The 25,028-nt window shown below is 43.4% G+C and overlaps 1 protein-coding gene across 2 annotated transcripts in view; it reads right to left on the minus strand.

The window, feature by feature from the left end:
• TLN2 (talin 2) overlaps positions 1–25,028 on the minus strand; it is a 367,623-nt gene that overhangs the window by 18,874 nt on the left and 323,721 nt on the right. For both annotated transcript variants that reach the window (XM_034782956.1, XM_034782957.1), the window contains exons 50-53: positions 23,891–24,076; positions 15,386–15,493; positions 7,598–7,703; positions 1,583–1,707 (exon numbers count right to left, since the gene is read on the minus strand). In XM_034782956.1, coding sequence (XP_034638847.1) covers positions 1,583–1,707; positions 7,598–7,703; positions 15,386–15,493; positions 23,891–24,076 — 525 coding nt within the window. The remainder of the gene's footprint in view (positions 1–1,582; positions 1,708–7,597; positions 7,704–15,385; positions 15,494–23,890; positions 24,077–25,028) is intronic.

Consider the following 25,028-nt stretch of genomic DNA (forward strand, 5'->3'; position numbering starts at 1 on the left):
GTGGGGTCATTCCAGTACCTTTCACTTGCATTACAGTAAATGTTTGTGAAAGATAAACTGAATTACGAGTGATGGAAGGAAAGTTTTATTCCAAAATGAAATATAGATCCACAGATATGAATGTGTTTTCAACAAAATGACAAAAAGAGCCCAATAAAGCACAGGCAGACTGAATACTCAAATTAACATGTTAAATGAGGAGCAGGTGTAGGATTTGTATTCATTTTTAAATGACAATGGCCACTGGAGTGGTTTAGATGTTAGCAGGAGAATGGTTTCAAGGTTACTAGGCAACTCAGATATGCTATTGTGTAGCGGTTTTGTAGAAAACGTGTTAAAGGACTTTTCCAGCCTCAATCCTCCGCTCCACATAATCTCATTACAAGCAACTTTCTTTCTTCACAAAAAATGAATGTACCAATTACAAAACCCATAGAACAAAGAAAAGCATTGCTCTTTCGTGGACTTCATTCTCCCCACTGAAAGAAAAAATCCCCAAGCAGTGGACATCACCACAGCCCACCTTGTGAGGCTATTAAAAATGGTCTTAATCTTATGCTCCTGAATGACAGAAAATACCACAATCTCCTGACAACAACCGTCTGACACTGAATGACCTTTAGAACCTGCTTTCTTGGGAAGATTCCTCATCTGCTTAGAACAAAGTCCAGTAACTCTGAAGCCACTGAGAAAAGGACATGACCACAGCATTGCTTTCTGAAGTTAATGGCATGCCTTATTTTTATTAAAAGAGGCCCACTCCTGGGTCTCATGGAGATTTATTCCAAAACTTGTCAGGGATTCTACACTGTGGAGTGAAGTGATTCTGTGTCATACCCCCACTCCCTGAACTGTGCAAGTACACTAACTACTTCAGGTTATAATAATTGCTGTATAATTCCTCTGACACACATCCAAGCAGTTAATTCCATTTTACTTAAAAATATTCTCATGAACATATCTGAAACACACAAAAATATGAGACTACATAAGCATTCATATGGGATCTTCATTTATACATTTCCCTTTATAGAATTAAGAGAAAATAAGCACAGAAGAATCAGTTTATATTTTAAACAAAGAGTTTAAAAGTAAACACCTGTTTGCTACAAGTTAAATACTGTGTGTTGATTTTATAAGATCTTTTGGCCACAACCTCCCATAGTACACTGCACACACACTGAAGAGTGAGTGAGTGGGCTCAAAAGCCTCTGAAATTGAGGAACAAGAATGATCTTTCACATCAGAAAAGATTTTTTGGACAGAGAAAAGTGAATGAACTAACAATAACTATCCTGTAACTTGAAAACGCTTTTGCTAAGAATTACCTTTCCTTCCCCTCCATATCCAAATCTATTACTTGCACGTCCACCACTTGAAAGAGCCACCAAATATCTTTTGCCTTTGTGGTAAGTCACGCCTAGCTTGTCTGAAAAGTGTAGCTTCTACTGGCACCAGCTGAGGACAATGTAAGGATTGATTGTTCCAACCATCACCTTGATGCAATCAACTCCCAATGATACCAGTTATTTGCATTTCTGCGGCATTAACTTTAAAAAGAACATGGAAGATGGACACTCACCTTCGGCTTGGCTCGTGGTTTCAACTGCTCTAACTTCTTTGCTGCAGCCTCAATTGAAGCTGCAGCCCCCAATAGCTCTGTCTCAGCAATGACTGTCGGGTCCTCTGGATCCACCCACTCCGTGCCTAAAATTAACCGAGGGGAAGACAATAACTTCAGTAGCATTTTTAGTGCCTTTTGACCAAGCTGATTCCCTGTTACACCTCAAAACTATGTGCTAAATACAGAGAGTGTGTATAAAATGGAGACCTCATTTTAATACCATTAATGGCATAAAATACTATAATTTAAGCCACTTACTGCAAAACACAAGTCAGAATGGAAAGAGCACTTAGCCGTAATGTTCTATTATGAAAGTGGCTTGATTAAGAACTTGTGTAAGAAAAGCAACTCTGAATTGCTCCTTCAAAAGCCATGTCTACACTGGGTACTGAACTATTGTATCAGCCAACCATGTTTAATCATGGTTGTTACTTAGAAAGATTCTAGTGTGCTTTCCTTGACCAAGGCTGACAGATGCATTGTCTGAGAACTGTGACAAAAGAGCACAAAGGATGTATTAGACTATTCAGGAGATCATGGTCTCACTAACAGTTCTCAGTAAGTCCCTGTTTACAGTGGCTAGGGAGACAAGGCTAGCACCCATCCATGGAAAACACGAGAGTGATCAGTGCCATTTTAATCCCAGTGCCAATAAGGCCAATAAGCAAGTTTCTCCTACACGTACAAGGCTGAACATTTTTTGGAAAGGAAAGATCTTATACTTTTGCAGACCTCATAAAACGAATGTTCAGAGGCAGTTCACTCCAAAGTTCTGCAACTTACCGGGAATGGTGTAGAAAACTTAAATAGAAGAGAATTATTTTTAACCCTCTGGTGAGACTGATATTACATTACAACTAAAATCAGGACAATTATATGCCAAACTTATGACCAGGGCCGGCTCCAGGGTTTTGGCCACCCCAAGCAGCCAAACAAAAAAAAAAAAAGCCGCGATCGTGATCTGTGGCGGCAATTTGGCGGGAGGTCCTCTTTTCTGAGCAGGAGTGAAGGACCGTCCGCCAAATTGCCGCCAAACAACTGGACGTGCCGCCCCTCTCCGAAGTGGCCACCCCAAGCACCTGCTTGGTAAGCTGCTGCCTGGAGCCGGCCCTGCTAATGACAGGATAAGCAAACAAATGTAGTTTTACTAGATATCCTTTTTCCAAAGTAAGAATAAGTAGCACTGAAATGATTTTCATGTTACATTGCCTATAATATTAAAGTATTTATGTACCTATTTGCTGGTCATGTAAATGTGCTCATTCAACAAACACTTCCAGAACACCCTGTACTCAATTCACTTTATTAATGGCAGGGTAATATTTCTTTCACTACCTCAATAAGCATCTTACAACTCCTTCTTGATAATATAATTCCTCTTGTTTATTGTACTCTTTGTTTTACAGTTGCGGTTTTAGGAGTCTGCCCAAACCAGGGGATGAAAATTTAGACAAAAATCAGTTACAAAATCAAAGAGCAATAAACATCTAAAATGGCATTGCTCACCCATGATTTTAGCATACAAAACAAGAAACTTTTTCTAAGTAATTGAGTCATGAATATAAATATGCTTATGCCCTTAAAAAACCCAACCCTGCTACACAGTTTCATTTTTAATCGCTGCCATTTCTTCCTATCTGGGAGAATGCTCAAAGAATCACCCAACCTTTAATTTTCTTTTATTTCTTTGATTCACCACTGCAGTGACAGCCTGGGATACTGAAGTTCCACACTTTAGGTTGGATGCACTCTGGAATCTGGACTGAGGTGTTTGCATCAGCACTGGAGATTGGATGTAACTTTGTAATGAGCTGACTTGATTTGAAGTTGGGACACAACGATCCCAGAAGGGCAATGGACCTATTTTAGTGGTCTGCCTTTGGGGACTAGTAGAACCACTGGGCCTCCAGGCAGGCAGAAGGAAAAGCACTGTTCATCCAGTTGCCATTCTATTGATAATTTTGTGGGACTTTAATTACATTTTGTCCTATGCTATTAGGGCTCCTGAATGCACCTGTCTGACGGCTTCACTCTCAATGGTTCACAGATGACTGTGACAAAGTATATTGAAAAGGAGGCTAGAGTGCCATGGAAGTAGTATCAGACAGAACAAAATTATGACAGATTTTTGGAGACCATATGCTGTAGCTGTATGGGCGTGTCATGGAGCCTGGCCCCAAGTTGAACCCACATCCACAGAATCACTCCACCAGCCTGTGTTGTCTGTGTGGGCTGCTGGGCCACCTCCTTGTTTGCCTCCCCCTGTTAATCACCTCCATCTGGATGTTCTGTGGCCTAGCCTCATGGCTAGGTCACTTGAAAATTCAATCCCCTTCTGGGGTACTCAAAGTCTCAAAATAAACACCACCTTACACAACAGTCCCAAGTTAAGGTAAACAAGAGGTCTTTCGCCCCTCCCTGGGCTCCTCTTCAGTTCCCCGTTCCTCTTGTGGAACGCCGGTGCCAGAACTGCTTTCTGGAGCTGGGCAAGTCAGATGGTTATTACCTCCTTCCTTCAGCTAGCAGTCCCCAGCTCTCCTTCTGCAGCAGCGTATACATCAGTCGCTGTCTCGTTATGAGGCAGGAGCCCAGACCTTCCCCTGGAGTTGGGTAATTCAGGCAGCTGTTACCTCCCCCTCCTTCAGCCAGGAGTCCCCAGCTCTCCTGGAGCAAGGTGTACTTTAGCCAGCTGTAGGACCTTAACCAGCTTCTCCCTCCACTGGCCCTTTCTCCCCCAATTAGTTCTCAGGCTCAGAGGGTCAGCCATCTCTTGCTAGTGTGTGCCCAACTATGAGGGAGGAGGCAGCATTTATGCTGGTCCTTGTCTTTCAGCTCATCCCCAACTGGTTGGTTGGGAGCAGATCCTTTCTACCAATATCTACTAGGCTTTGTGTGCACACATCTATATCTATATATACACTGGACTTTTTAAAATCTTAAAGGAACACACCACATGATGGGATTGGCTGACCATTATGCACTACTACCCTTAAGGGGCAGACTACCCGTCACAGAGAGACAAAGATTTCACCCGTAGAGCTGTATTGGTGGGGTCACACACAGTGGAACTGTTCTGGGCATTCTATACCTTTGTTAATCCTAGCAGCCTGGGCTTGGTTACAGGAATAGAGTCTCATGGTGAATGTATCACCTTCTCTGGAAAAACTATAGCGTCCTGAGGCAACCAATATTGAATCTTGTAGTTACAGCCACTGTTGCTCACTTTGGTAGCAGAGTGGCTGATGGCAACTCTGGGCTATTTCCTGCAAGCTGGATCCAAATTCTTCCTAACTGCTTAAGGTCAGTGTGGAGTGTGACAAAGTTCTGTCCTTGACTCCCTGGGTCCTGCATTTCCTGACGGATTTTGCTAACCTCAGAGGCTCACTGTGACCCTCCACGTAGCCCTTCTCTCTCTAGAGGCAAGGGTCACAGTCTACTGAGCCATTTTCATCATAAGCCAGCAAGGGAGATGAGGAGAAACAACCCTCCCTCGCACAGTCTCTGTTGTCTCCCAGTATCAGTGATTAATCAGGGAGGGGAGGGGGGAGCCTGGGCCCACCCTCTACTCCAGCTTCCAGCCCAGGGACTCTAAAATTAGCAGCTATGGAAGATGACATTTTGGAAATAGGACATGTACAATTCCCTGGGCCACTTCCCCACAGCAGCCCCCACTCAATATCTTCTTCACAATTATCTCAGGGCCTCCTTCCTTGCACCTGATATGAATTCGTACTACTTCGTTCCTCCAACAGCACAGCTCCCTCCTATAGCTCCTGACACCCACACCGCACTGACTAACTGGGAGGCTTTTAACTAGTCCTTAATTGGCTTCAGGTGTCCCAATCAATCTTGCTATCTCCGCTGCCTTCTAGAAGGATCTTAATTGGCCCCAGATGTCTTGATTAACCTGGAGCAACTGCCATTTGGTTACCATGGTACCAGGGATTTGTTTAGCCTGGGGCTAACATACCTGTTCCTCACTACTTTACTGTAGCCATCTGGCCTTGCCCCATCACAGGAGATAATCGATTCAGTGTTTGGTGGAGCTTGTTAACCATTCCCTGAGTGGGGGCAGGGTGCAAACTAGGGCTGTCAAGTGATTAAAAAAATTAATCGTGATTAATCATGTGATTAAACAATAATAGAATACCATTTATTTAAATATTTGTGGATGTTTTCTACATTGTCAAATATATTGATTTCAATTACAACACAGAATACAAAGTGTACAGAGCTCACTTTATATTTATTTTTATTACAAATATTTGCACTGTAAAAAACAAAATAGTATTTTTCAATTTACTTAATACAAGTACTGTAGTGCAATCTCTTTATCATGAAAGTTGAACTTACAAATGTAGAATTATGTATAAAAAATACCTGCATTCAAAAATAAAACAACGTAAAACTTTAGAGCCTACAAGTCCACTCAGTCCTACTTCTTGTTCAGCCAATTGCTCAGACAAACAAGATTGTTAACATTTGCAGGAGATAATGTTGCCTGCTTCTTGTTTATAATAATCACCTGAAAGTGAGAACAGGCATTTGCATGGCAATATGCCGCATTGCAAGATATTTGTGTGTCAGATGCACTAAAGATTCGTGTGTCCCTTCATGCTTCAACCACCATTTCAGAGGACATGTGTCCATGCTGATGACAGGTTCTGCTCAATAATGATCCAAGCAGAGCATAGTATTGCATGTGCATTTTCATCATCTGAGTCAGATGCCACCAGCAGAAGGTCGATTTTCTTTTTTGGTGATTCAGGTTGTGTAGTTTCTGCATCGGAGTGCTGCTCTTTTAAAGACTTCTGAAAGCATGCTCCACACCTCGTCCCTCTCAGATTTTGGACAGCACTTCAGATTCTTAAACGTTGGGTCGAGTGCTGTAGCTATTTTTAGAAATCTCACATTGGTACCTTCTTTGCATTTTGTCAAATCTGCTGTGAAAGTGTTATTAAAATGAACATGTGCTGGGTCATCATTCAAGACTGCTATAACAAGAAATGTGATTAAAACAGAACAGGAGACATACAATTCTCCCCCAAGGAGTTCAGTCACAAAGTTAATTAATGCGTTATTTTTTTAACAAGCATCATCAGCATGGAATGGTGGCCAAAGAATGAAGGGGCATACGAATGTTTAGCATATCTGGCATGTAAATACCTTGAAACACTGACTTCATAAATGCCTGTTTTCACTTTCAGATAACATTGTAAATAAGAAGCAGGCAGCAGTATCTCCCGTAAATGTAAACAGACTTGTTTGTCTTAGTGATTGGCTGAACAAAAGTAGGACTGAGTGGACTTGTAGGCTCAAGTTTTAAACTGATTTCTTTTTGAATGCAGTTATGTAACCAAAAAAAAATAATCTACATTTGTAAGTTACACTTTCATGATAAAGAGATTGCACTACAGTACTTGTATGAGGTGAATTGAAAAATACTATTTCTTTTATCATTTTTACAGTGCAAATATTAGTAATAAAAATACTATAAAGCGAGCGCTGTACACTTTGTATTGTGTGTTGTAATAGAAATCAATATATTTGAAAATGTAGAAAAATATCCAAAATATTTCATAAATTTCAATTGGTATTCTATTGTTTAACTGTGCGATTAATCGCGATTAATTTTTTTAATCAATTCTTTTTTTTTGAGTTAATCGCGTGAGTTACCTGCAATTAATCGACAGCCCTAGTGCAAACTATACTTAAAAACTATTGTACAGGTTCTCTTGCTGTGGAGAATGGGGCTGGTGACCCATATCAAATCCATTGCTGGGGGAGAGCAGCCAATTATAACATTTTTGTGCAATTAAGTTGTACCAGGGCAAGTGGAGGTGGGCCAGGGAATTACAAAGTTTTTAAATATCAAAAACTATCTATGAAAATTAACATCTAGGTAAATATTTAATGTCTCTTGTCATTTCTGGAACCACTCTGTGTATTAACTAAGTGGGTTGTCAGACCCACCTTTCATTGCTTCTGCTGTCTGAATAAGCTCTGTCACAGCACCAGCAACCCGCTTTGAGAAGGCAGCCAACGGATGCTTCAGTTCTGGAGTTGGCTTCTGAAGAATCTATAAAAAGATAAAAATTAATTAGCAATTGGAGGCTAATTTTTCACTGCAAGTTCCCAATGAATTAGATGAAGTCCTAATGCTACTCTAGGGGAAAAAAAACAAAACCCTGAGTATACAGAAAAATGCAAAAATGCCCACAACTCAGAAGCAAAACTAAAATAAAGACCCCAAGCAGACTGGTTGTGAGATTGTATAAGGCATCTAGCCCATGCTAGGAAAGCAAAGCTGCCTATCATTGTGAAAGTATTCCACAGGGCTGTTTCTGGAAGTACTCAATATTTGACAGATGATCTCATGTGTCAATCTATTAATGAAGAACATTTAACCAAATTAAAATGCAAGCCAAGTGCTTCATGTTGCATTTTCATTTTGGGGACAAATGTAAACTACACGGTTAAACAGGGTACAAAACTACATGTTTTACACTACCACCATTGCCACTGTTTCTTCCAACTATCCTTGTTATAAATTGAGATTCATTCCCCACCTCTACTCTCTTTTGCTCCTTCTAATATTCTTCATAATCTCTTAATTAGATACCTCAAAGTAGCTCAGTAGCAGAGCAGGCAGATACAAAAGGGAACAGAAATGAAACAACAGAAAAGCGGCCGTTGTATCAGAAAGCAAGGTTTAGGAATCCAACACTAATCTTTGCTTTAATGGCTGGCAGAAGTTACAAGTGGGCGAAAAAGAATATCTTACTGAGGAAAGAATTCATTATTTCATTTATTCCAGCACTAGCAACATGAGAAATAGGGGAATAATTTTGCAGTAAAGAATACATGAACTTTTTAGATGGGATTGAGAGGAAGAATTCGATAGTCACTTTTGCTTAGTACTGCTCTCTGGAATTCAACTTGACTTAACAGGATGGAAGAATGAACAAAAGATTTGCTTGTGGAAATAAGGGTTCAGTGCCACAGATATAGCATATGGGCTCTGAATATCTATCTGTCCGCTCAGGGTGATCTTTCTTTTTCTTTCACATTTAAAAAGGATAAGAGTTGAAACTAGAGGTCTCCTCATAGCTCAAATTATGTCACTGATATAGTGTAAATATGGAATATGCGTGCGCTTTTAAAATCACACCAGGCTTGTATGTTCATATAAAGAATACTGCTGTACCTGAAATAACGCAAGATTCACAGTATACATTTTAATTCCTTATTAGCAAACAGAATTATAATTGAATGGTCAGATCTGACCCCTCCTAGGTCAACGGTTTTCAACCTTTTTTAATTTACAAACCCCTAAAAAGTTTTGAATGGAGGTGCGGACCCCTTTGGAAATCTTAGACATAGCCTGAGGACCCCCAGGGTTCATGGACCACTGGTTGAAACACATTATTCTATGGTAACGGCAACCTTTCATAGACCCCTTAGACATAGCATGTGGACCCCTGGGGGTCCGAGAACCACAGGTTGAAAACCACTGTCCTAGATAGTGTATTGAACAAAAAAAAAAAAAAATCTGTCAACAGATTGTAAGTTCTTTGGGGGTCAAAGACCATGTTTTCTTTATCATCTGTAAAGTGCCTAGTACACTTTTAGGTGTTGCAATCAAGTTAATTTTTGAGGGAGATGAGGAGTGGTCCCCAGACAGTAAGAATTATGTGGCTTTAATTTTGGGCATCCCCATCTTGATGGAGTCGTTTTAAAACTCAGTGTCATTCACAAGCACTAGTGAAGTTTGACAGAACAATTCTTCCCTGTCAATGCCAAAAGATAGCAGAAATTTCAAATATAGTTTTCAATAATTCTAGAAGAATTCTGCTTTCCTTCCAACCTCTCCGTTCCTCCAGTGCTGGTGAACTCTGCAGTAAAAGGACCAACACGCAAATGTAGAAATTGATGGCGCATTTCCTCATTCATTACTGTGCCAGAAGATGCTAGAGAAACCCAGGTGGTAGGTTTTTAACTGTACATGAATCCCTGAGTTTCACAGAGCTTAAGGTTGAAGAGCCCTGTTTCCATAGTAAATATAAGTACCTGAATCCTCAATAGCCAAGAAATCTGCTGCCATATTAACAAAATGAATATCTTTTGCAACAATGAGGGCTATAACCAGGGCACTGTCTGAGATACCTTCAACCCAGCAGACAGCACTATTGTGCCTTTCAGAGCTAACCTTCCCACACAGCTGAAATTTCCAAAAATACACACAGTCTGATCATGACTGCAGCAAAGCACCATGTTTTCTGATGTAGAAACAATTTGTAACATCAGTACTACCCTTGACAATGGCAACAAAGTGGTAATTAAATGAGTGGGTGTAAGTGCACAAACTTGGAGGTTTTCTAGTTACCTTTCTGTAAGTGTATTTAGAATTCATGACAGGTGCTGGAGGCTGAAGTCCTGTATTTACCCAAAGCACAGATACAGAATGGACATAGAGCAAAAGCTTCTCACACACTGATCTGCCGGTGTGCCTCAACCCTGACTTGCAAGGGCCATCTGAAGGTATGTCCCTCAGCCTGCGCCACTTCCAGCAGCTCCCATTGGCCTGGAGCAGCGAACTGTGGCCAGTGGAAGCCACGATTGGCCAGACCTGCGGACACGGCAGGTAAACAAACCGGCCCAGCCCGCCAGGGGCTTTCCCTACACAAGCGGCGTCCCAAGTTTGGGAAACACTGCCCTAGATAATTTGATAATCCACAAGAATGTCAAAGCTGTATTGCTTGTATGTGAGCACTCAAGTCGGTAACATGCACTTTACACTTCTTAGTCCCAGCACAGAGTGACTTCTTGGCATGTGGATTCCTGGTTATTGCGCTTACTAAACCTTAAACTTTTAGGTATTTTGAAGGGTTCTGACTGCCAAACTTCACGCCCTCCGGTCTCTCTGAATGTCAACAGACCCACTCAAGCAATCTTGTCCATAGCAGTCAGGCTCAACAAGACATTGTTAGCACTCGTATCAACTGCAGTCAATAAGACGAATCAGCTGAAAGGTCTGATGCCAACCAATCTTGTTGCTGTGAGATCATAAACTAATGCACCAGCTCAGCATACTAAACCAGACAGAGACATTAAGAAATGTGTGGACTCTAGCTGACTTGAAAGTTGCCTTGCCATCACCTTCTGAATAACTGTGTTCAAACTTGCTAACTATTATTCTGTGTCAAGAAAATTGTTCAATTAAAAAAACCTGTGCAGGCTGTCGGATCCTACCAGTTAGATGCTACAGCTCCAACCAGTTAGAATTTTGGAGGAACTGCCCCAAGGTAGGGGTTAATGTACTGGGTAGAGCTAAGCTGGGTATCCTCACTGGAAAATGACTGATGCAGTGATCCTTCTGTACTTGCTACTAAGCAACATCCAATGCAATTCTATTTACGTTCTAGGGTGCAACCAACTTTTAACAAAGAATACACTGTGAACTTGAGTATCCATTTCTATCCAGCTTCCTGGAAGCAGTTAAAATGGTGACATCATCTTATCCATCTTCACTTCTACACAAACTTTATGCTCACTAATTTTGGCTTTGCGTGCATGGGCTTGTAACATAAACCTAGTCTATATATGGCTCGAGTCAGCTGGCATTTTTGGGTACTGTAACAGGGTGCTGACCTAAGAGGCACTGAACCAGCCCCTGTTAGCTCAGAACCTGCTAGCATAGCTCCCATAAAGGGGAACTGACTGGAGCTGGCAGGGTGTGGCTCATTAAAGGAGCCTGAGAGCAATCACCTGTGAGCCTACTGAGAGGAAGGCCTATAAAGCTAGCAGGAGGGCGGGGGACAGGAAAGTGATGAGTGAGGGCCTGTTGCTCCAAGCTAGCTTTAAGAGCAAGCTGTTCCCTAAGGGGCTACCTGACTGATATTGAACTGTATATAGCTGTATATAGGTGGTGGTGGGAAAATACAGGGAAATAAAAGGGCACTGGTGTGTGAAAGAGTGGTCTCCAGCGAATTTGTACCGCGAGCAACGAAGCGCTTGTCTACACGTGGAGGCTTATCCGGGATCCACTGAAGCCAACGAGCACGGTTGGTGGCCCGGCAATGGAGGAGACCCTGAAATGGCTTGTAGAGCAACAGAAACAGACCCAGCAAGCCCTGCAGACTTCCCAGCAAGCCCTGCAGACTTCCCAGCAGGCACACCAAGCAGAAAGACAGGCTGCTTTGGCCTGGCAGGCTGAGCAACAGAAAAGCCTGCAGGATTTCAGCTGGGAGCAAAGCAATGTCCACGGGCAGCTCCTGCAATGGCTGGTGAATCCTGGGGCAGGGGAAGGCACCCGGCCACTGGGCTGGGGACTCTGTAAAATGAGCCCGGCGGATGAGCCGGACGCCTTCCTGGGAACTTTCGAGAGGGTAGCCGTGGGGGCCGGATGGGACAGAACAACCTGGGCCTTCCGACTAGCCTCTTATTTGAGTGGCGAGGCGCAAGCGGCCTATATGGCTTTGGGGGAAGAGGCTGCCCAGAACTATGAGGCCGTGAGAGCAGCCATTTTGGACCGAGTAGGCTTATCAGTGGAAAGCTACAGGCAGAAGCTCTGGTCGGCCCAATGGACGTCTGTTGTGCGACCACGGGCATTCACCCAGAGGTTAAGGGACTGGGCCACACGCTGGTTGAGGCCTGACATGTGTGCAATGGAGGAGATAATGCACTCCCTAATACTGGAGCAGTTCTTGCAAAGCCTCCCGGAGACAGTGCGCACCTGGGTGAGGAGACACCAGCCAGGCACCGTCGAAGAGGCGGTCCTGGTAACTGAGGAGTATATAGAGGCTGAGGGACCCCGGGGGGAGGACCGGCAATGGAAAGACAGGGAACTGGGGCAGGAGCCCGTGGACTCCTTCCCCGGGAGAGGCAAGGAGAAAAAAAGAGGTGCCTCGAGGAGCACCCGAGAGGCCCGCCTGCCTAACGTGCTGGCGGTGTGGGAAGCTGGAGCATGTTAAACAAGACTGCCCGGACATGGAATGTGGCTGGGCGGACTTTTGTGCTTGGACTGAATGGGCGGGATGGAAGCAGGGGCTGGGGGTGTCCACTGTGCCTGTGAAAGTGGGGCGGAGACTCCAAATGGCTGTGGTCGACACCGCCTCGAGTTGCATGCTGGTGCGAAAGGCGCTGGTTAAGCCACATTGGCTCATTCCGGAGGAAAGGATGGCCCTCGGGTATGTACATGGGGACAGGAAGTCCTGCCTGGTAGCCCAGGTACCCCTGGAAGTGAAGGGTTGCTTCAGGTGGAAGTGGGTAGGGGTCCTGGAGAAACTACCGTGTCCAGTAGTGTTAGGCCGGGACTGGGTCCCACTACTGGGCACGAAACAACGGGGTACCTCAAGAGGGGGGTTGGATCCCCGGAGAATGTGAACCCCAGGGCGGGAGGATGGGCCCCGTCCTGGGAACCAAGAAAAAACTCCTAGACAGCATAGCCCAGAGTGGGGAGACCCGCGGGAAGCATATATGGGGGAGCTGGTCGGTCTGGACTCCCACAGAGAAGGAAGGGGCATGGGGGAACACCCCCGATCCTGCTCTCTGCAGAAGAAGCCCCAGATGTACTGGGACGAATGGGGGAAACTGAGGAGTGGAAGGTCCCGCCCAGCAGTGGGATGAGTGCTGACCCCCCCAATCGGAGGGGCAGGAGAGCCCTGAGCCGCAAGGAGAGCCCTGAGCTGCAAGGAGAGCCGGGGGAAACTGAAGCAGGGGAGATCCCGCTAGAAGTGAAAACAACCCCCAAACCCCGGCCAGACACACAGGGGAAGCTGGGGATAGGGGGCCTGCCACACTGCGATCGGTGTGACGACCTGCGGGTAGAAGCAGAAATGGTGGGGCCACCACTCCCGGAGAAATGCTCCTTCTGTGGGAGAGGGATGGAGAAACCATCTGGGGTGTTGGCTGGGAAGGACCCAGCTGGGAGTGGGGAGGGCTCCCCGAAAGAGCCTCCTTCGGGGGAACGGCGGAAGGGCCGAGGGGCCAAAGGTGGCCCGGGGGCGCCGATCTTAAGGGGGAGGGTGTGTAACAGGGTGCTGGCCTAAGAGGCACTGAACCAGCCCCTGTTAGCTCAGAACCTGCTTGCATAGCTCCCATAAAGGGGAACTTACTGGAGCTGGCAGGGTATGGCTCATTAAAGGAGCCTGAGAGCAATCACCTGTGAGCCTACTGAGAGGAAGGCCTATAAAGCTAGCAGGAGGGCGGGGGACAGGAAAGTGATGAGTGAGGGCCTGTTGCTCCAAGCTAGCTGTAAGAGCAAGCTGTTCCCTAAGGGGCTACCTGACTGATATTGAGCTGTATATAGCTGTATATAGGTGGTGGTGGGAAAATACAGGGAAATAAAAGGGCACTGGTGTGTGAAAGAGTGGTCTCCAGCGAATTTGTACCGCGAGCAACGAAGTGCTCGTCTACAGGTACATTTCCGCAGTGTATTCAGGCCTTGTAAGTGAAGCTGCTAGAGGTAAGAAAGGCGGCTCTGCTAAGAAAATGGAATAGATGGGAGAAGTGAAAGCCAAAAGATGAAGGAGCAGGATCAAGCAAAATCTGATTAGTCTTTGCTCGGTTAAGATGCATAATGTTGAGGCAGATATTGCAATATTCAATAGAGTGGATAAAACATGACAAATTTCCCCAAGTACAACTGTGCTAAAAATACACTAGACTTCTAAATGCAAATTATTCCCTGCTGGGCAAGTTCCAGTAATGAGATCTAACAAGTTTAATTTTTCTTATACTATCTTCCTTGCTAGTGACAAGCGTTAATATAATCGGACCTCTATTTTTTACTTTATCTGTATTCCTACACACAGTCGTTAATTTAATTTAACTAGACACACTAAAATCTCTGCCTGGCAATGTATTTCTACCCAGAAGGCCTATGTCACACACCAGCCACTAAAAAGTAGCTTCTCAGAGGCTGCGCACATGATGACTGCAGCTGCAAGTCAACTTGAGAAAGTTGGATATTTTACTAAACTTTTGTTCTTACACACCCCATGCTTCCCATGTCCCATGTGGGACAACCATGTGGGACAACCGGTTCTAAAAAGGCATTTAAATTTAACAAGTGCTCCCCTCCGCGGCCCAGCTCACCTCAGCTCTGCCTCCTCCCATGAATGCTCCTCCCTGCTTCTCCCCCCCCTGCTTCCTGCGAATCAGCTGTTCGCGCGGGAAGCCTGGGAGGGCTGAGAAGCAAGCAGGCTTCCCGCTCAGGCACAGGAAGACGGAACTAAGGTGTGTGTGGGGTGGGGGAGGGGAGGGGGGGAGCGAGGAAGGCCATGCGCCCCGGCTGGTCTTTGGCCACGTCCCCGCCTGCCCAGCATCAAGGAACACGGGGGGCTGGATGGGGCAGGAGTCCCGGGGGTTGGGCCATGACTCCCTCGTGGGGTGAGGAGGGAACCGGTTGTTACGATTTTGGCAGCTCATCACTGGTGATTGGTGTGTGTTCTACTACATCAGGTTAAGAGAGAGACCCACTGGAGAATACCAATGTTTGATTTTAAAGGGACCCATTTTTAGATGCTGTGATGCCTTCACTGACTCATGATAAAGTAAGCTCCAGAAGAGAACTCTATGCAAACACTTCCAGCTTCCCTTCTCTCTTTTTTTAGAAAGCGGTGAGCTATTTTAACCGTTTGTTCAGGAACTTGCAGCAAGCTAATAAAAAGTTAACCTTGGCAATGATTATGAAAAGGGCTCAGTGGGATTATTTGTTCTTGGCAAAGCTTCAATACATGCCTATAGGCTCCTTCTTACCAGGAGGACATGTTCTAGGAGATCCAAGTATCCCAGGGTACATTCTGTTCCAAATCGCAGTGCTCTCGCTCGAACATCTTCACTCACGTCTGGGTGATAGGAAGCTTGCTATGGAGACAAAGCAATATTAACACTCAAAAATTACAAAGTAGAGGTAGGGGGAGGAGCAGACATATGGATGGAAACTACATAAATGGCATAAAAAGGCCAGAAAAAAGCAATTTCTCATTGTTTGTAAACAACATCCAAGCCAGCAAGTCACCACCGTTGCAAAGGTATAGCGTAACTGGCCTGCCAAAGCGGCAGAGCCTCAACTGTGAATAGGGTGACCAGATGTACTATTTTTAAAGGGACAGTTCCGTTTTTTGGGACTTTTTCTTATACAGGCACCTATTACCCCCCACCCCCGTCCCGTTTTTTCACAGTTGCTATCTGGTCACCCTAACTGTGAAAATGGATTTACGAAGAAGTTTCCTTCTGTTATCATATTCTTCACTCTAGGGATGCAACAGCTCACTATTTTTTAACGTTCTCCATTAGATATGGTCAGCATCAGACACACATCCCGTCATCAGCCCAAACAAAACAGGCAACTCAGCAAAGGTCCAAAGGAGAAAGGCAGCAAGTTGGTTGCTTTTTTTAGGTATAACCGTAACAGATTCTGGCAATGGACTGAGCTGGTAGCTTGTGGGGGACGTGTACTACAGTTTCGTACAAGCAGTGATGCTAATAAGAAGGAAGATAGCGCCTCCATATTCCTATTGACACACTGGAAGAGGAAAGAAAACGAAAGAGGTCTGAGCAATAGTTTCTCCATCCACAAATACATACAGCGTTACAGATTTTAGAACCACAACCCCCCTCAAAACGCCTCCCTCCCCCACAAACCCTCAGACATTCCATCTAAAATGAGAGTATTCTGTGCAGACCCCAAAAGTGAACACAACTTAAGGCTCCACATCAGAGACAGTGCAGCCGAGTGGATAGCGCACTGTACTTGAACTTAGGACAGCAGTTCTCAAACTTCGTTGCACCGCGACCCCCTTCTGACAACTAAAATTACTACACGACCTCAGGAGGTGGGGAATGAAGCCTGAGCCTCGCCACCCCAGGCAGGGGGCCAAAGCCCAAGCCCAAGGGCTTCAGCCCCAGGCAAGGGGCCTGTAAACTGAGCTCTGCAGCCCAGGGCTAAACCCGAAGCCTGAGCTCCGCCACCCAAAGCTTTAGCCCTGGGGCTTCAGCTTCAACCCTGGATGGTGGGGCTCGGGCTTCAGCCCCATCAAGTCTAACACCAGCTCTGGCAACCCCATTAAAACAGGGTCATGACTCACTTTGGGGTCCTGACCCACAGTTTGAGAACCCCTGGCTTAGGAGATCTAGGGTCTAGTCTCAGCTCTGCTACTGGCCTGCTGGGTGACCTTGGGCAGGTTACATCTGTGCATAACTTTCCCGCTCTGTAAAATGGAGATAATGATGGTGACCTTCTTTGTAAAGTGCTTTGAGGGCCAATATTATTCTGTATATGGGAAAACAGAAGATTGCAAAGAAGCATGCCTGCCTTTTAAACATACTGCAGCAAAGGGCTGATTAATGACATGAGCTTGATATAGAGGTTAAATGGAACAACTACCTGTCATGTGTAGTATTAGATTTCATGTGGTTAAATATGTACCACAAGCCGTAAAAGAGCATCCTGTACCGGTAGAATCTTTCAGAGGGCAAAATAAAAAATTTGAAAGTAGTTCTGCATCATAGATTCACCACTACTAAAATGATATTTGGAAAGTACAACTAGGAGCATGTTTAAACTTGGCATTAATTTTTAAAAATACACCTTAAAATGCTTATTTTCGGGCAGTTTTATTGAACTCACCTGCCCACTTTTGCAAATATGCTCCCACCAATTTCTTTTTGTCTTCTGGCATTTGCAATTGGGACTAAAATTAATTTGGTTGTTTGTACACTTTGATCAGTTCTTTCTTTCCTTATCATCATAATTGATGATGTCACATTAGACTCAGATGGTTAATGGTCTGAGTTGGTTAATGGGCTCCCTCTACTGGCTAGCTGAAGAGCAGCTGAGCATCAACCACTACAACCTACATTAACTACACTGTTGGCTCCCCACTTTGTAAACAGAACAGTAGTTTTTTGGAGGGTTTTTTTTTTTTCTGGTCATATTTAAGGCTGGGTGATTATTCTACTGGAAAGACTTAACCAATTTAGAAAGGTCTAGAAACTACTTGAAGTCCAACAGCAACTTCACCCCCCACATTTAATTTACCTTGTACATACTTCAATAATATAGTGACGGAAGCTACAAAAACACTCAGATACCAAGAATCTCTTCAAACTTCTATCAGAGAGAAGCCCAAGTGTTCTGATTAATCTTAGCGTATACAATTGACTGAGACAATACAATATTTTTGGAAGAAACACTGAACATATCAACATCTTTAAGGGCTATTCTGCCTTCCACTGAAGTCCATGAAAAAAACTATTTACTTCCCTGGGAATAGAATCAGGCCCTAGTTCTTATATCAAGAATACATATTTAAAAGACTCGTCAACCAGCAGCAAACTAACAAAAAGCTTATTCATTCATTTACATCAGAAGGTTTTCCTGCAATATAAATTAAATTGAATTTCCTCAGAAAGTTTCTTGGACAGATTATATAAATTCATATCCTCATCTGTGAAATACTATTAACTCAGAAATTTTTTTTAGTTACTTCCTGTGTGACATATTGTATTACACCAAGACACACAGTTCACCTTGTAGAATAGTTGGAAGGATGGATTTCTTTCTGCTGTAAGTGGAGGAAGTGGCTTAGATTAGTTTTTAAAGGATTTCCCCAAATCTTCTGCCTATGGTTTGATGTTCTCTTGCATTCCCAACTCTGATTAGCAAGTTTGTTTCAGACACTTGGGGAATGCTAAAGTAATGACAAACGATAAGGGACAAAGCTTCAAAAATATTGTATCCCAACTCTGGTTTTTCTCCTCAGGTCAGATGACTTAGTTATCCTCTAGAGGATTGGGCCAAAAGAAACCTGATGAGGTTCAACAAGAACAAGTGCAGAGTCCTGCACTTAGGACGGAAGAATCCCATGCACTGTTACAGACTAGGGACCGAATGGCTAGGAAGCAGTTCTGCAGAAAAGGACCTAGGGGTTACAGTGGACGAGAAGCTGGATATGAGTCGACAGTGTGCCCTTGTTGCCAAGAAGGCTAACGGCATTTTGGGCTGTATAAGTAGGGGCACTGCCAGCAGATCGAGGGACGTGATCATTCCCCTCTATTCGACATTGGTGAGGCCTCATCTGGACTATAGTGTTCAGTTTTGGGCCACACACTACAAGGAGGATGTGGAAAAATTGGAAAGAGTCCAGCGGAGGGCAACAAAAATGATTAGGGGGCTGGAGCATATGACTTATGAGGAGAGGCTGAGGGAACTGGGATTGTTTAGTCTGCAGAAGAGAAGAATGAGGGGGGATTTGATAGCTGCTTTCAACTACCTGAAAGGGGGTTCCAAAGAGGATGGATCTAGACTGTTCTCAGTGGTACCTGATGACAGAACAAGGAGTAATGGTCTCAAGTTGCAGCTGGGGGGCTTTAGGTTGGATATTAGGAAACACTTTTTCACTAGGAGGGTGGTGAATCACTGGAATAGGTTACCTAGGGAGATGGTGGAATCTCCTTCCTTAGAGGTTTTTAAGGTCAGGCTTGACAAAGCCCTGGCTGGGATGATTTAGTTGGGAATTGGTCCTGCTTTGAGCAGGGGGTTGGACTAGATGACCTCCTGAGGTCCCTTCCAACCCTGATATTCTATGATTCTATTGCTCCTGTGAATTTCTACTTCCAGTTTTCCCTGCTGCAATTGGCAACACATGTTCTCAAGACACACTGTGTTTCATTATTATTAATTATTTTTATATCACAGAAGTGTCTAGGGTTTCCCAAGTGAGATTGAGACCACAGTCCACAAACAAGACAATGGATGGGAGAAAGGATCATTATTATCCTTGTTGTGCAGGTGGGGAACTGTAGCACAGAAATATGGACTTTCTCAAGGTGATACAGAAATTCTGCTTTGAATCTGCCAACTGAACCCAAGATCCTGGCCAGCATCTTGCTTGCCAGTCCACAAGCCCATCTCTGCTCTTTCATCTCTTTTCTCTCCGGTTTTTGATACTTCTATTGTACCTGTCCTCTTCGCACTCAGTTCCTCTTTGCTATCATGCCTCATTCTCTCTTCAAGTGCTTCTAGCATTATGGGTTAGCAGTATGTGTACAATGCTAACATTGTAAGCACTGACATACCCCTCATATGATAAAAGATGTGCAATCTTTAACTGCAACTATATAACTAATACCATCTCTTTGCCCTAGATAGTTCTCATATCCTTCTAATTTTGCTACAAGAGTCACCAGTAATAAAATAAAAAAAATCAATATTTCCCATTAGTTAATGCAGAGTTATTACTTTACACACATGGTATAAAGATGAAATCTGTTTTTATCTTCGGGTCTGATCCAATCTTGAGTACTTTTGGTTAAGTGTCTCCATCAAGTTTAATAGGACCCACAGGATCAGTTCCTGAGATTGAACTGTAACCAATATTTTTTTTTTCCAAATGGTAACTATTGACAAATGCTCACTTACAGACTCTGACTTTAATGCCACAATGGACCATCATGATCTAGTCTGACCTTCTGCATGTTGCAGGCCACAGAACCCCAGTGGTCAGTGTATTATTTACATATTGCACAATTACTGTAGACTTGTTTAAATATCCCAGAGCTGAACCCCTCTGCTTCAGGGAAGTTGCAGTGAAATTTAATGTACACTTATATTCTTGACATTAGAGAAACACAAAGTGTACTGTATATAACAATTCATGCTATATTTTGTTCACACGTGCATTTTAGTGGGTTTCATTCCATTTAGTGGTACATCTAACCCATAATGTGTGTCATTATTTGCTTATTATTTGACAATATTAGTCCTATCAAAATATTCAGAAGATTGATTTGCTGCGTATTTGATGAGAAACTCCTATTTTGCCAAATATCACAAAAAGTTCAAGTTTTGCAGTTGTCATGCTGCCTTGATGGTATAACAAAGAAAGTCAGGTGCTCCCTATTCACCATCTTAAAGTACAAAAGAAGTGGCTATTCAGATTTATCGTGGAATTTTTTTAATACCCCAGAAAATATCATATTGCCTCTATATAAATCCATGGTACACCCACATCTTGAATACTGCGTGCAGATGTGGTCGCCCCATCTCAAAGATATATTGGAATTGGAAAAAGTTCAGAAAAGGGCAACAACAATGATTAGGAGTATGGAATGGCTTCCATATGAGGAGTGATTAATAAGACTGGGACAGTTCAGCTTGGAAAAGGAATGACTAAGGAGGGATATGATAGAGGTCTATAAAATCATGACTGGTGTGGAGAAAGTAAATAAGGAAGTGTTATTTACTCCTTCTCATAACACAAAAACTAGGGGTCACCAAATGAAATTAGTAGGCAGCAGGTTTAAAACAAACAAAATAAAGTATTTTTTCACACAACGCACAGTCAACCTGTGGAACTCCTTGCCAGAGGATGCTGTGAAGGCCAAGACTATAACAAGGTTCAAAAAAAGAACTAGATAAATTCATGGAGGATAGCTCCATGAATGGCTATTAGTCACAATGGGCAGGGATGGTGTCCCTAGCCTCTGTTTGCCAGAAGGTGGGACTGGGTGACAGGGGATGAATCACTTGATGATTACCTATTCTGTTCATTCCCTCTGGGGCACCTGGCATTGGCCACTGTCAGAAGACAGGATACTGGGCTAGATGGACCTTTGGTCTGACCCAGTATGGCCATTCATATGTTGAAAAAGAGATAAGACGACTTTCTGCAAGAGATCTGATACTTCTTCATACAGCTTGATTCCATCTATTACCAAAGTAAGTATATGAGTGGATAAAAACACAGTAGCATACGTGCCAAAAATAGAAGTACTAGCTTCTCCACCAGACATTTTAAATTGCTGTCTAACATTAATTGATATAGCTCTGGCTAAGGGGATGTGGTACACATAATTAAATTATTTAACAAACTTAAGACTGTGCAGCGTAGTTGTAGCCATGAACAAGAGAAGCTTTCAAGCCACACAGGCTTCTTCTTTAGGTCTGGGAAAGATACTCCCAGAGTCACAGCTAAATGAAAGGTGGAATAGATTGTTTAGCATAAGTAGTTAGCGCATATTCAAAGGGACCATTCAAGATAGAGTGGTCCTTGACTATCCATTAGAAGATATTACCTCACCAACCTTGTCACACTTAAGACTGACAGCTGTTTTGACAAATTTTGGGTCACATGTTTTAAATAATGCCTATGATTAGTCTTCTAGACTTTCCACCTCTCTGCAGTGTTTTCAGACTTGTTTCTCCTTGCCTAATAATCCTTTCCAGCTCCAAGGACATAAGAAGGCCAAAACCAAATCCACTGGGCTAAGTAGAAGGCAAGCTTTTATCCTCACTGTTCTGAACCATACGATTTCTGGTTTTAGCTTCAGGCTGCCTTCCAGCTTATTCCTACTCTGCTGCTTTCAAGGTGGTGCTCTGTGGCACATAGCCGACTTTCAAGCTAGAGATTATTAATGTCATCTGCAAGCAATAACAATGGTGACTTCAAGGATCAGTACTTGCTACTCAAGTGGTAACAATTTACCACTACTACCATGTTAACCTGGTAGGCCCTAGCCCAAAGAATGACTACCATACCCAACAAGCTCTCAGGTAGACTGCTTTTCAATCTGTCATTTTAGATAAGTAAAATTGTTCTCAACTGTTTTCATTCTTTAGATTGCTTTGTAAAGGCAATTCACTCATGGATACTCAGCCCCTTATCAACATCCCAGTTCCCCACTGCTTGGACTCTAAATGGTTTATTCTGCAGGCCTCTGGCCATCTATGAACCAGAGCAGGAGAGGCACCAAATTAAATTATAGCAATAAGAGGAGTGAATGTGAAAACAAGAGGAAACAATTAATTTGAAAGTATACAAAAACATACAACTAAAATGCAGAATATTAGGCTGAAAATATAATTGAAATAGGAAGAACTGTAATCCAGAGAATCTGCAGAGTGAAATGCAGATAGATCTCCATATGAATATGCTCCTACACTAGCCAGGATATAAAGTTACAAAGGATATTTAACGAATATGCTTCAGAGTGTTAATTGATCCTATATCATTGCACAACTGCACACAAGAGTGCTTTCACCTTCCCTTGAAGCATCACATACTGGACTTTGACAGAGGCATAATACGAGACTGGATGATACAAGATGTGGTGACTTCTGGGTTCCAATGTAAACTATAGCTATACTTTCCAGTATCTGTGTTTAGCAGGGGGCGGGGGAGGGGGGGGAGATGAGATCAAAGCTTGAAGCAAGCAAAGTGTTCAGGAACAGATGTACTCTGCTAAATACATACAAGAACCATCAAGGTCAAAATGACGTAAGGATTTCAATTTACAATATATACAGAAATCATGTTCAAAATCACACTGCATCATGCTTAAATGCAGAATCATTATTTTAAAAACAAAATTAAACCCTGTCCTAGCCTTACATCCAGTCATAATGGAGCTAAAACGTGATCTGGGGACCTACGCAGGGAAAGATTTAACTAAATTTTGAACTCCACACCTGCCAAACTGCCCAAGCTTTAATTCTTCTCTCATAGTCATTTGTACCTTGAAGAGCAAAGATGCCTAAATGATGATTAGGAATCAGAGTTGTCTTAATTTCACTTAATTTCAATGCTCAAACTTCAAAGAATCAAAGAATCAACTTTGTAAAATCCCTTTCTGGTCCTGCCCCTGTTAATTACGAATAATCCCGCCCTACCTCAGCATGAAGAGAAGTGGGTCATGAGTATATTTTGCATTACTACCTGAACTATGCATGCAAACATTTTACAGTCCTATTTCTTTAAAGTTGTCTGTCTCAAATATAATATTCCAAAAGTTCAGCTCACAGGAGCATTGCATTTAGTACAAGACAAAAAGCATACACTCTTTAAAAGCACAGTAGGAATTCAGCAGACCAATTAGTTTGTTTAGAAAGCAAAGGAATATTGACAATACATTTGTACATTTTTTCCATTAGAGAACTCCTAACTATATTAAAATCAGGTCACCATTACATTATTTTTATGCTCAACTGTTTGTACAGAGTCTGTCTTGTAGTTTAAAAGAAACAAAAACTCAAGCAGGTTTCGTGTCAATCAAAAAAAACTATTCTTTCTCTCCAAAAATAAACCAGTGTGTATTAATCCACATTTCTCTTACATAGGATAGAAATCCCCTCTTTCTGGTATTGGATGTTAGTCAGACTTCATAATTCTCACAATCATTAACTTCTCAGATAAAGATAAACACAAACTAAATTTAAGGATACAGAAACCTAAAAAATTAGGAGAGGAAATTAATCTTTACCTTACAAGCTGTTAGCATATCAGCTACTGCTTTGCGGCTCAGATTCGCTGTAGCAATCACATCCTCCTGTCTGCATGAGTTCCCAGCTGCAACAGCTTTGGCAGTTGCCATGGTGATTCCTTTCGTCATCCGGATCGATTCTTCAGGTGATGATGTCTTTTCTGGAATCTCCTTCGACTGAAATACCTAGAAGTTAAAGCAGAAAGGAGATCTAGTTGCCCTTTAAGAGTCAGAGCACAATAACACGGAGCTTCAAACGGACACGGCAATTGGAAGCAGCCTTCAAATGGCATGAAATCAGAAATTTAATTGGAGTACTGTACTGCAATATCACTCCTGCTTGTCAGGAGTCTGGCTCTGATAAGACTTGCACATCTACACAGAGCAGAGAGAAACACTAAGCTGTGGGAAGTATGCACAAAAAGTTAACCCATTCATTGAAATGGATGACACCCAACATTTGTCATTTAAACTATCTGTATTATAGGACAGCCAGAAACCAATAGCTACTAGTCCTATCCATATATTCTTCCATCCTGACTATTGGACAGGCATGCAGATCCTCCTCCCATATACGCCATGCTCTAATGCAGGGGTGGCCAACCTGAGCCCGAGAAGGAGCCAGGAGCCACCAATGGACATTGCCAAAGAGCCATAGTAATACATCAGCAGCCCCCCATTATCTCCCCCCCGCTCCCAGCGCCTCCCGCCCACCGTCAGCCCCACCGATCAGCGCCTTTCACTCCCTCTCCGCACCTCCTGATCAGCTGTGTCGAGGCATACAGGAGGCTCTGGGGAGGAGGGGTAGGAGTGAGGGCATGGCAGGCTCCGGGAAGGGGGCAAGAAGGGTCTGTGGCAGAGCCAGGGATTGAGCAGTGAGCACCCCCCGGCACATTGGGAAGTTGGCACCTGATGCTCCAGCCCCGGAGTCGGTGCCTATACAAGGAGCAGCATAGTAACTTCTGAAGAGACGCATGTGGCTTTGGAGCCACAGGTTGGCTACCCCTGCTGTAATGTGTCATAGAATCATAGAATATCAGGGTTGGAAGGGACCTCAGGAGGTTATCTAGTCCAACCCCCTGCTCAAAGCAGGACCAATCCCCAGACAGATTTTTGCCCCAGATTCCTAAATGGCCCC

Source organism: Trachemys scripta, chromosome 10, assembly GCF_013100865.1.
Source record: "Trachemys scripta elegans isolate TJP31775 chromosome 10, CAS_Tse_1.0, whole genome shotgun sequence".
Taxonomy (NCBI): domain Eukaryota; kingdom Metazoa; phylum Chordata; order Testudines; family Emydidae; genus Trachemys; species Trachemys scripta.